The sequence below is a fragment of the Phacochoerus africanus genome, chromosome 14 (assembly GCF_016906955.1).
Source record: "Phacochoerus africanus isolate WHEZ1 chromosome 14, ROS_Pafr_v1, whole genome shotgun sequence".
NCBI lineage: Eukaryota > Metazoa > Chordata > Mammalia > Artiodactyla > Suidae > Phacochoerus > Phacochoerus africanus.
In genome coordinates, this window is record NC_062557.1 from 13,950,297 (window position 1) to 13,963,637 (window position 13,341).

Below are 13,341 nucleotides of genomic sequence, written 5' to 3' on the forward strand. Positions count from 1 at the left end.
TTAGCAGTGCTTGGAGCTTGGCTCTACATTTGGATCACCTGGGGTGAGCTTTTGAAAATCTGGCTGCACAGACCCCACCCAGGACCAGTTTGGTCAGAAGCCTTCGGGTTTATTCCTCCTCCCAGAGGTGTGTCGCCGTTCTGGAGGACAGAAGTCCTTATTGAAGCTGAGGCTCTGGGAGAGAGGCCTTTCTTGCCTCCCGTAGCTTCTGGTGGTTCCAGGAGTGCTGTGGACTGTGGCTGCATATCTCCAGTCTCTGCCTCAGCCTCACCTGGCCTCCCTGGGTCTTCTTTTCTGTCTCTTATCAGCGTGCTTGTTATTGGATTTGCGGCCCTTCCTCCTAATCTAGGATGAGCTCATCTCTAGACCCTTAGTTTCACTCCATCTACGAAGACCTTTTCTCCCCCAGTAAGATCTCGTTCGCAGGAACCAGGGATGAGGACTTGGACGTCTTTTAGCAGGGTCGCTCACCTACTACAGAGATTCCATGCCCTTGTAAAACAGTCCAAACCCTAAAACCAAAATGTGGGAAGGCCAAGGGGATTTGTGGCATCAGAGATGAAGGTGAAGGCATTCCCATTGTGGCTCAGCGGGTTAGAAACCTGACATAGTGTCTTTGAGGATGTGAATTCGATCCCCGGCCTTGCTCAGTAGGTTAAGGATACAGTGTTGCCACAAGCTGAGGCATAGGTCACAGATGTGGCTCAGATCCTGCGTTCCTGTGGCTTTGCTACAGCTTCGATTGGACCCCTAGCCTGGGAACTTCCACATGCCACAGATGTGCCCCTAAAAGAGAAAAAGGAATGAAGCTTTATAGACTTCATTTTAAAATAAGGAAACCTAGGGAGTTCCTGTCTTTGAGCAATGGAAACAAATCCAATTAGGAACCATGAGGTTGCAGGTTTGATCCCTCACCTCGCTCAGTGGGTTAAGGATCTGGCGTTGCTGTGAGATGTGGTGTAGGTTGAAGACACAGCTCGGATCCCGTGTTGCTGTGGCTCTGGCACAGGCTGGCAGCAGCAGCTCCGATTAGACCCCTAGCCTGGGAACCATATGGAGGGCGCGGCTCTAAAAAGACAAAAAGACAAAAAAGAAAAAAAAAAGGAAACCTAGAGTTCTCTTTGTGGCACTGAGGGTTAAGGATCTCTGCAGTGGCTCAGGTCACTGCTGAGGCCCAGGTTTGATCCCCAAACCACTGCAGTGGGTTAAAAATCTGGCATTGCTGGAGCTGTGGCTGGAGCTGTGGCTTGGATTCAGTCCCTGGCCTGGGAACTTTTTTTTTTTTTTTTGCCTTTTTGCCATTTCTAGGGCTGCTCCCGTTGCATATGGAGGTTCCCAGGCTAGGGGTCTAATCGGAGATGTAGCCACCGGCCTTCGCCAGAGCCACAGCAACGCGGGATCCGAGCCTCGTCTGCAACTTACACCACAGGTCACAGCAACGCCGGATCCTTAACCCACTGAGCAAGGCCAGGGACCGAACCCACAACCTCATGGTTCCTGGTCGGATTCGTTAACCACTGCGCCACAACAGGAACTCCTGGGAACTTCTCTATGTTGCAGGTGCAGCCAAAAAATTAAAAAATAAAATAAGGAAACCTACCTGGAAATGAAAAATTTAAATGTAAAACAATACAGTTCTTGTGTAAAGAATGGGTGATATAACAGAGTTTGAATCAGAACCAAAATACTATAGTAGCTTTAGAAACACAAACTTGACATTTAAAAAATAAAAACATTTGAAAGGTTATAAGAATGACATATGAAATGGGGCAATTTAGACACTTATGTTTGCAAACTCAAGTGAGAAAATGGCAGTTGAAGGTAATGATCTCAGGAGAAATGAGTATTTGGGGGGAAGGTGAGGCAGAGGAGCCAGAGTGTAGGGGGGAGTGGACCATGGAAAGGAGAAGAGTTTGCAGAGACCAGAATATTTCACATAAGACTCAGTGGTTTAATTTTTAAATTTTATTTATTTATTTATTTAGCTCATCTCCAATCAAAGGCATTCAGCTGGATGTTCATTTCTCTTTTTTTTTTCTTTTTTCTTTCTTTTTAGGGCCGCACATCAGCATATGGAGGTTCGCAGGCTAGGGGTCAAATCAGAGCTGCAGCTGCCAGCCTGCGCCACAGCCACAGCAGTGTTGGATCCGCACCACGTTTGTGACCTTCACCACAGCTCATAGCAATGCCGGCTCCTTAACCCACTGAGCGAGGCCAGGGATCGAACCCTCATCCTCATGGATGCTAGTCAGGTTCACTAACTGCTGAGCCACAACGGGAACTCCTGGATGTTCATTTCTAATCTTGGGTTTTGATTGAAGGAGTCCTCTGGTAAATCTTCCTCCCTTTCCTCCCTCCAGCTCTTTGAAAATGAATCCCTGATTATAGGCCATGTATGAGATTTCCTAGATGAAATCAGCAGCTATGGATGTGGCACCAGACTTGCAAAAAAATCAACCCGCTGTTGCCATAAAAAGCCCAATTGTTAATTTCTTCTTTGGCATCTGGCTATAACAAAAACACCCTTTTGCTGTTTACTGTTAAAAGTAAATGTGGTGGAAAGAACATTGGGCTAGAATTAGGGGAGGCTGGGGTTCTTGTCCCAGCCCTGTTACCAAGCACCCATCACTGGGGGACAAAACATTTCATTCTTTCAGTACCCTTATCCATAAAATTGAGGCTATGAGATCAAATTACCGCTTCCAGCTTAAACATCCCATTGAAAATGCAGCACACTTCTCATTCCCATCTAGCCTTTTCCCAAAACTTTATTTCACGATCGCCTAATATAATTTTATAATCTTGTGGTTCAATCAGGAACCACACATGAATTTAAGCATCTGCATAGTTTTCACTCTGTAGGCAGTACTTTTCCAGTCTTAATCAGAACTAAAGCTTGCCCCACGATTCTTAACTCCTTTAGAAATGCAATCCGCTGGTGTCCCACATTTAATATTACACAATCTTATTTTATTCTTGAGATGTCTGGAATCTACATGAAGATTCTAGATTAGGTATCAGGAGAGGGAGTGGGGTGGACTGGAAATCTGGGGTTAAGAGATACATGGAGCATGATAATGTGAAAAAAAGGAATGTATATGTGTATGTGTGACTGGGTCGCCTTGCCACACAGTAAAATAGAACACTGTAAACCAGCTATGATGGAAAAAATAAAAATCATTTTGAAAAAATAGAATAGGTATCATTTCAACTTCTGCAGTGGTTGGCTATAGGAACAAGCCAAGGCTAGTTGATGAATCAGGTGCTTGGGTCTGGGAGGGGAGCGTGGGGTGCAGCCAGCTGGCCCGGGGCCCTCCATCTTCAGGCCTGTTTCAGGCCCACTGCACAGAACCTGGGAGGAGTGAAGGCAGTCTGGCCATGGCCACACTTGCTTTATTTGCCAGGCCTTTTGCCTCTTACATGTCTGGGTTGCCAGGCGCTGTGGCCTCTTGTCCTCAGCTGCCTGCTGGCACCGCAAGTACCCATTGTTTACCCAGTTGCTAATCCAAGTAAGACAACCTCCACTCAGGTTCACGAGGGTTTGCCTCTGCATTCTGGTTCGCCACAGCATGGAGGCCGTGTCTTTTAAGCCCTAAGATCGTTGTCCATATGAGTTCCTGCTGTGGCACAGCAGATGAAGGACCTGGCATGTCTCTGTGGCAGCAAGGGTTCAATCCCCAGCCCGACACAGTGGGTTAAGGATACAGTATAGGTCACAACTGCAACTTGGATCTGATCCCTGGCCTGGAAATTTCCATATGCTGCAGGGACGGCCAAAAAATAAATAAATAAATAAGATAGCTGTCCATGTTCTGATAATTATACCCATCACTTGCCTTTTGTGAGAAAGTTGAAGAGCAGATGTGGAAAGAAAGCAGCTTCCCGTTTAACCCCAGCTCTTGTATTTTAAGCCGCAGGAACTGCTTGGCCGCTATACATGTCTTTGTTTATAGTTTTCACACATGTAGCTTATTGTATAAACTTTGGGTGAGGGCTGGGAAAGAGCAAAGCAGCATTCCTTCGCTTCTTTTTGTTTGTTTGTTTGTGGGTTTTTTTGTTTGTTTTTTAAGGCCACACCTTATAAAGGTGGGCACCGTGGCATATGGAGGGTCCCAGGCTAGGGGTTGAATTGGAGCTACAGCTGCCGGCCTACACCACAGCCACGGCAACACGGGATCTGAGCCATGTCTACGACCTACACCACAGCTCATGGCAACACCAGATCGTCAACCCATGAGCGCGGCCAGGGACTGAACCCACATCCTCATGGATACTAGTCAGATTCATTACCTCTGATGCATAACTGGAACTCCTTTCTCTTCATCTTTGGCAATTCAATTATTGCATCTGTTTTGGAATCCACTTGATGCATATATTTTGTTATTTCTCGCTAAGTTAACACTTCATCCTAGAATTCAGTGCCTTACAACAACTGTGCGGGGAGTCCCCGTCATGGTACAGTGGAAACTAATCTGACGAGTGTCCACGAGGACACGGGTTCAATCCCTGGCCTTGCCAGTGGGTTAAGGATTAAGACGTTGCCATGAGCTGCGGTGTAGTTTGCAGACACGGTTCGGATCTGGTGTTACTGTGCCTGTGGTGTAGGCCAGCAGCTACAGCTCCAGTTCTACCGCTAGCCTGGGAACGTCCATATGCCACAGGTTCAAAAAGAAAAGAAAAAAAGGAGTTCCCATCATAGCTCAGCAAAAATGAATCTGACTAGTGTCCATGAGGACACATGTTTGATCTCTGACCTTGCTCAGTGGGTTAAGGATCCCGTGTTGCCATGAGCTGAAGTGTAGGTTGCAGATGAGTCTCAGACCTCCAATTCAACCCCTCACCTGGGAACATCCATATACCGTGGGTGTGGCCCTAAAAAGATAAATAAAAACATAAAACCGATAGTTCTTTCTCACAATTGTGCCATCTTGATTGGGCTTAGCCAGGCAAGATCTCCTGTTTCTCGAGGTGTATGCTTGGACTGAAATATCAACAGTGGCTCTTTCACTCCCATGCCTGGCCTCTCAGCTGGAATGAGCGAGCATCCCTCCACATGGCCAGCTTGGGCGTCCTCAGGGTATCAAACTAGACTTTTTACTTTGGCTTCCAGTTTCCAGCTTCTCTTAAAGATCTGAAATGACCATGTCTCTTCTGCCACCTTCTATTGGTCAAAGCAAGTCACAGGCCAATCTAGATCCATGGGGAGGGGAGGGAGCCTCCACCTCTTGGGGAGCAGAACAGAGTGCAACACAGGGAGGGAAGGAATTGATGTGGCCATCTTCGGAGATGATCTACCGTCGTCTTCCGGGTGATGTATTGCTTGATTTACTGGTCTTCTCTCTCTGTTCTTAATGGCATTTTATGGTGTAGGGATACTGGTTAGGCAAGAATTAGTCCCATGCCCTTAAACATAAAATCTTTTACCAGCGATTCTGGGGTGCTTTGGAAGGGCATTGCTGTTTCTGCCCTGGACTCTAGGGTTGCGCATCAAAGTCTTCATTGACCGCCTTGGGAAGTATAATAACGGCCAGCATCAGCGGAGCACTGGCCATGGGGCACAGTCTATGCTTATTCCTTTTTCATGTATCCTGTTATTAAATTACTGTAATCTTTCCAGCCCTATGCATAGAAGTTCAGTGGCAGTTTCTGGGTTGGTCCAGGTGATAAAAATATAGCATGGCAAAGTTGGTACCAAAGATTCAAAAATGCTACCCACAGTCAAGATCACCAGCCCCTTCCGCCACAGAAGCACTTATTTCTTTGAGGTACATATGATGCATTCTTCTTCCCTTCCTCCCTTCCAGAATCCCTTTTGTCAATTTTGTATCCCATCGGTTATGCACTTGTCCCACTCTGCTTCCTTTCTACCTGCAGACCCACTACCTTCCTGCAGTCGATACAAATAAGGAGGGGAGGAGTTCCCGTCGTGGCACAGTGGTTAACGAATCCGACTAGGAACCATGAGGTTGCGGGTTCAATCCCTGGCCTCGCTCAGTGGGTTAAGGATCCAGTGCTGCCGTGAGCTGTGATGTGGGTCGCAGATGCAGCTTAGATCCTGTGTTGCTATGGCTCTGGCGTAGGCCAGCAGCAATTTAACTCCAATTAGACCCCTAGCCTGGGAATCTCCATATGCTGAGGCTTGGCCCTAAAAGGACAAAAGACAAACAAACAAACAAACAAATAAGGAGGGACCCTGGAGGAAAGTCCAAGAACAGAGATAGCCAAGTAGAGTCAAGTCCATCCTCTGAGTGGAGGGAAGTGCCGGGCAGTGACACACAGACCAAACCTCTTAGACCACAAAGGGACCTGGTTCCCTCCCACAACCCCCAGGGCAAAGAAATCAGGTCGAGGGAGAGCATAATGTAATACCTGCTTCTGTGCCATACGCCCACAGTGTGAATTCAGTAAGCATGCTTGGGATAGTGGGGATTAAAATATTACTTTATACAAGAATATCAGCAAACCCAGAGCCAGTGCACACCCTCAAAAACCCTACTGAGATATTACACAGCATTTTCTTTTTTCTTTTTTTTTTTTTGTCTTTTTTGCTATTTCTTGGGCCGCTCCCGCAGCATATGGAGGTTCCCAGGCTAGGGGTCAAATCGGAGCTGTAGCCACCAGCCTATGCCAGAGCCACAGCAACTTGGGATCCGAGCCGCGTCTGCGACCTACACCACAGCTCATGGCAACGCCGGATCGTTAACCCACTGAGCAAGGGCAGGGACCGAACCCGCAACCTCATGGTTCCTAGTTGGATTCGTTAACCACTGCACCACGACGGGAACTCCTACACAGCATTTTCTATATTGTATGTATGCATCTGTCACAGCTTTATTGGCATCTAATTTACATATCATAAAGTTTGCTCATTTAAAATGTTCAATTCAGTGGTTTTTAGCATTTTACAGAGTTGTGAGCCACCACTTTAAATCTAATTTTAGAGCATTTTCATCACCCCCAAAAGGAACTTTTTTCCTGTATCTGTCATTCCCCATACCACCCCCTTCCCCTGGCCTTAGGCCACTCATCTACATTCTCCATAGATTTGCCTCTTCTGGGTATTTCACATAAATGGAATTAGACACTATGGGCCTTTGATGACTGGTTTCTTTCACTTAACTTCCCTTATTCACTTATGTCATATTAATGATGGTTGAACTTTTAAGATGTCATTTCTTTGATATATATATCCTCCCCCCCACCCAGGATCCTAAACACTTCAAGTCAGAGAAGACGGGACGGGGACAGTTAAGGGAAGGCTGGAGAGATAGCCATCAGCCCATCATGTGTTCCTACAAGTTGGTGACGGTGAAGTTTGAGGTCTGGGGGCTTCAGACCAGAGTGGAACAATTTGTACACAAGGTAAGTGAACGGATGTCCCTTCTTGGGCTGGAGATAAAGCCACTGTCTTTGTTGTAAACCTGAGTGCCCGATGCCTGACGGACGTACAAGCACTGAGCCAACACAAGGTACCTGCATCCAGAAGACTCTGTTTTCATGGGACTGCATTTTGCCACTGTTTCATTTTCTTCCACCAATAGCTATTTTACACTTCGTCTTTCACTCTATGACCTCCGTGTCTGTTGGGCATGTTCAGGAAGCTGGACTTTCAAAAGAGACTCGTCTCTTGGCATCAGGCTAGTGTAGTTCCAAGGACAGGTCCTTATACTTGGTACTGAGGTACTCAGATTCCAGGCAGAGGCACAGGGCGTATCTGTGTGTGCAGCCCCCCCAAGGACAGTGCTCACTCAAAAGATCCTGCAGATGTAGACACCTGAGGTAGAAGATGCCCCAAGAGACAGAACGAGAAATCCCAGTGATTGCATTAGATGGTATGTCCTAGCATTTCTGCCCGTTTAATAGTTCTGTTAACAAAGAATTATTAACAGCCTCAAAACACGGATTTCAGCTATAAACCTACTTGGCTATACAGGTTCATTTTGTAGCAGGAACCCACTTGGTGATGGTTTCAGTTTGTTAGGGGCTTCGAACATGATCCTTATCCTCGCAGAAATGAATGGGAAACGCAGTGTTAAGCATTGTCCTTGTAACTCCTCCTCTTCTTCTCTCTCTCTCTCTTTTGCCACATCTGTGGCACATGGAAGTTCTTGGGCCAGGGATCAAATCTGAGCCACAGATGCCACCCGAACCACTACAGAGACAACACCAGATCCTTAACCCGCTGCACCACAGCAGGAACTCCCTTCCTATTTTCATAAAAATAAATACTACTCAGATTGTCTCCACATTCCAGATAGGCTAGATATCTGTTTATTTTTCCACTTAAAAACTGGTAAAGAGTAGCTTTCTGAAATTCTCGTGGGGGCATTGGAATTTAACCTTAATGCGCTGAGTTTTTTGTTACTTAGATTGTTTACTGAGACTGGGGGGGCAGGGGGCAGCTAACTATAAGATGAATAATTCTTGAATTTAGGTCCAAAGGATAGATTGAACTTGAGCTCCTGATGATAGCAGACCCGGGGCCAATTTGAGACACAGAAGTGTACTGAGCTGCCAAGCTCCAGATCTACTCTGCCTAGCCAGAGGTGGAAGCCAAGTGGGACATACAGAAATCAGTTCTGGGGCCTCCTGTTTTCCTGCTGTGTCCCAGTTATTAAGCAGGAAGACAGCTGGGGCTCCCAGACTAAATATTTTCCAGCCTCAGCTCTGTATCTATCTAAAGATATATATTTTTTGTCTTTTTAGGGCTGCACCCAGCATATGGAGGTTCCCAGGCTAGGGGCCGCCTTGGAACCGTAGCCTCTGGCCTACGCCACAGCCACAGTAACACCAGATCCGAGCCGCATCTGTGACCTACACCAGAGCTCACAGCAACACCAGATTCTTAACCCACTTGAGCCAGGGCAAGGATCGAACCTGTGTCCTCTGGGATCCTAGTCAGATTCGTTTCTGCTGTGCCAGGACGGGAACTCCCCTCAAGCTGTATATTCTTGACTTCCAACAACGTCCCACGATCATATACCCAAAGTGATCTCCTCTTACCAGGGCCACTGCCACAGTGTGTTTTGTTATTTCTTCTTCTCGGAAAACATATTTAGATTGCCCTGGGGCTCATTGTGTCTCTTTTGGCAAGTTGTGAGACTCTATGTCTTTAAAATACCTGTAGGAATTACCCTCTAGTAGTAGGCATTCCCATTGCCCATTCCCAAATATAATGAAGTGTTATCAACACCCCAGAAACACACCTGCTCTGGCACATGAGCCACTAATAAGTATCTGAGGCTTGCGCCTGCATGGGGTGTAAGTGCCAGAGATGCCTTTCTCTGAACACCTTTGTTTTTGAAGAATCTATTCACAGTTAAGGGGGGAAAAAATGTTCGAAAGAGAGCCATTAGCACATTATTGAATTCTTGTTTCCAGCAGACAGCTGTGTTGTGCTTAATGCAATAGGGTATATTTACGGATGCCTCGATGCTGTTCTTTTGATTTCCATGAATTTGATGCACTCAGCACTCAAATGTGCATGGCTTCATGTCGTTTCTTATTTTCATTACATGCTTCCTCCTTCCAGTCATAAAAGCCTCGCTAGATATCCAGAGGCCTAGTGTAATAAACACTTCATTATGAAAGCTTCCCTTGTTTCTGCAAATTCACCGAATTAAAAATCCTTCATTTATGGAAACATGCTTGAACCTTCTGCGAGAGGCTTTCGACAATTGCTAGATTTGTTTGGCAGGAAGAAAGGAATGTTGGAGGGAGAGTGTCAGTATCAAAGAAATGTAAAAAGGCACATTTATAGAAGACCAAAAAAAAAAGAGAGAGAAATACCATGAAATAAAAGCGTATAAATGGTGTTACACACAAACTCTCTATTTTTCTTAGTTTTCCATTGGCATTATGTGTCACCATAAGAAGCAACTTCATTCCTTTTCGTCTCCAGTCAAGTTTATCATTCCTGTTAGTTCAGGGCTCTTATTTCATTTCTCTCAATAATAGATGACTAGGAGTTCCCGTTGTGGCTCAGTGGCTCATGAGGATGCGGATTCGATCCCTGGCCTCGCTCAGTGGGTTACAGATCCGGCGTTGCTGTGAGCTGTGGTGTAGGTTGAAGACGCAGCTTGGATCCCGAGCTGCTGTGGCTCTGGCGTAGGCTGGTGACTACAGCTCTCGTTGGACCCCTAGCCTGGGAACCTCCATGTGCCAGGGATGCGGCCCTAAAAAGACAAAAATATAAAGAAATAATAGTTGACTAAACTGCCTTTTCCCCTCCTTCTATTACATGAAAGTAAAGCCTAGAAAGATATTTACCATCTTTTTCTGACACCTTCAATTATAAAAAAAATAATAGCCAATATTTAGGATATTTTGCTAGAGAAGAGAGAGTTTTGAGTGCTTTTGGCTTAGAAGTCACTTGCTACTCAGACAAATGTTTCCAACATTTATGACCTGGCAGCCGTGAGACACACCCTTCCGCAAATGAATGTAGAGCCTGTTTTAGGTAAAGATAAATGAAGAGAGAAATCCCAAGGTGACCAGCCCTAGAGATTCATCCCCGTCACTGCTGTGTGACTGCCAGACTGTTGTCATTAGTTTTTTGGGGTTTTTTTTGTTTTTGTTTTTGTTTTGTCTTTTGTCTTCTTAGGACTGCCCTCGAAACATATGGAGGTTCCCAGGCGAGGGGTCCAATCAGAGTTGTAGCCGCTGGCCTACGCCACAGCCACAGCAACACTGGATCCAAGCCGTGTCTGCGACCTACACCACAGCTCACAGCAACACCGGATCCTTAACCTGCTGAGCGAGGCCAGGGATCGAACATGCAACCTCATGGTTCCTAGTCAGATTTGTTTCCGCTGCACCATAACGGGAACACTTTTTTTTTTTTTCCAATGTTGTCATTAGTTTGAACAACCTCCAGCCCCTTTCAAGTAAGATAAAGAGATTAATTTACAGCAGGTATATGCACACCATGAAAAGGGCTAAGAGAAAGTATGTCAGCCTATAATTGTCAACACATATGGACAGAGGGATGGAAAAATTTGTAATTGCCAGGATTGCTAGAACTGGAAACAATCTCTTTTCCAAATAGTTTTACTCAAACATGGTATCTTATCAACCTCCTTCTTTTGCTTTTTTTAGGTGGTCCGAGATATTCTTCTGATTGGACATAGACAGGCTTTTGCATGGGTTGATGAGTGGTATGGTAAGTCAACTCCCCCCAGATCACTTGTAGAACAACTTCCTAACTTGTTGGCTTAGGCTTTCAGTCCTTTGGGCTTCAACTGCTACCCAGAGAGACAACAACAAAGGCAGGGCTGTTGTGTCCTGTACTGGAAACAGCACTGTCCACAGATCATAATGAGAAAGAATGTCATGAGAGAAGCTTGGTCTAAAATAACCGCGACACTCAGTTATTGACTGAGAAGGACCTCAGTATGTTTGATGCATAGATACTTGATAACACAGGGCTCTGAAATTCTCTACTGGATGGGTTTCAAACACATCCTAATTTATCCCACACTTCAAGATCCACGCTCTCTGAAGCATCACATCAAGTGGAAGTTGGCCTTTGATTTAGAGAATACTTGAAACACCCGCTCTCACCAAAAACATAAGGAATGCGAGGGCAGAAGCACTGGTGCCCCCTTCATTCTAACCGATACTACTGTTCTGTTGTTCTTGTTTTTAATGATATGGCAAGAGTGAAATAAGTTCTGGGTATTTTCAGTAAATGGAAAGAAACAAGGTTTGCTTCATCTCATGATAGATGGACCACCCTTCCCAGGTCCCCACTATCATTTTTGTCCATGTGGATCCACGTTCCCAGAAGCAGTCATCAGAGGCTAGTGTCCTTGACTATAAATAGAAACAAACACACCCAGCTGGTGACTTGGGTCAGATCTGATTGCTTAATGCAATGCCCTTCTCCTTGGCCTTTTCCTAAGTCACATTGAATTTGTTCTCAGTGTAACCTAGATTGCATTTTGCTGCCATTCTGTCATTGTCCCACCAATCCCCTCCCTCTTCTTAGCAGAAGGTACCAAATTTAAAGTGAAAGCTTGCACTGGACTGAATGGGCAAAGACAGTGATTGTTATGACTGTTGTTTAGCTGGTTTTGAACCACATTTTAAAAGACAGGGTAATGTAGGCTATAGGCATGCTTTTTTTTTTTTTCTTTTGGTGCAATTTTCTCAGATCTTCATCTTCTGAAAAGCAAATGCATCTTTGCATTTTCCTGGGTTTGCACAAATGCAGACCTCTGGAAGAGATTCTTTGGAAAGATCATCATTTGCCCTGTCTTATCACACACAGACACACACACACACACACACACACACCCCAAATGCTGCTCAGGCGCAGCAAGTGCGCTGACCTGTCACATTGTCACCACATCTCCCTAACACCTATTTGTGGTTGTCTTTCATGAGGCAGGTGGAGGGAGAGGCTCCTGTGATTACTACCCCCCATCACTGAACAAATCTTTCTGGTTGTTTTTTTCTGGGAAGCTTTTCTCAGATTCTTAAAGGGAGCACAGACCTCCCCCCAAAAATTAAGAACTGCTGGGCCCCTCCCAACTCGCACTCCCCCCCACTCCTGGCATCCTTGCCACCGACACTAAGGGAATTTTAAAAGGATAATCAAGGAATAATAGGCTCAAACCAGTGAGAAGTTTGGTAAGTAAACAGAGCCATGCAGGGCCAAAACTCTGCCACACTGAAAACCAAGACAGAGGGCACTTTAATAGATTTCTCTTGAGTGCCAGGATGCCATAGAGGACTTTTCTGAAAAGGCAGCATCAGGAGTTCCCATCGTGGCTCAGTGGTAATGACTCCATCTAGCAGGCATGAGAATTCAGGTTGGATCCCTGGCCTCACTCAGTGGGTTAAGGGTCTGGGGTGTTGCCGTGTGCTGCAGTGTAGGCTCGGATCTGGTATTGCTGTGTCTGTGGTGTAGACCGGCAGCTGCAGCTCCACTTTAACCCCTAGCTTGGGAACATCCGTATGTCACAGGTGCAGCCCTAAAAAGCAAAAATTTTTAAAATTCTTTAAAAGGAAAAAATAAAACACAGCATCAGAAAGAGTAGCCATGCCCTAATAAGGAGGACAAAACAGTGCCAGCCTGTGGATCAGAAAAGAGTTTGAGTAGAGGCAAGATATAGAGTAGTTTGGGGGGGGTTGTGGTGGTGGTGGTTGTTTTGGCTGCAACGCACAGCAACTTGATGTGGGATCTTAGTTCTCAGACCAGGGATTGAACCCAGTCCACACAGTGACAGCACTGAGTCCCAACCACTGGAGCACCAGGGAACTGCCAAGGCAGGATATAGAAAAAGAAAATGTGGGCTGGAGCCTAGTAAGCAAAGGACCGGAGCGCAGAGGATGGGG

General features: G+C 45.8%; 1 protein-coding gene across 4 annotated transcripts in view; it reads left to right on the forward strand.

Moving 5' to 3' along the window:
- PITPNC1 (phosphatidylinositol transfer protein cytoplasmic 1) overlaps positions 1-13,341 on the forward strand; it is a 274,382-nt gene that overhangs the window by 242,765 nt on the left and 18,276 nt on the right. For all 4 annotated transcript variants that reach the window (XM_047756868.1, XM_047756867.1, XM_047756865.1 and 1 more), the window contains exons 7-8: positions 7,207-7,362; positions 11,098-11,161. In XM_047756868.1, the coding sequence (XP_047612824.1) occupies positions 7,207-7,362; positions 11,098-11,161 (220 nt within the window). The remainder of the gene's footprint in view (positions 1-7,206; positions 7,363-11,097; positions 11,162-13,341) is intronic.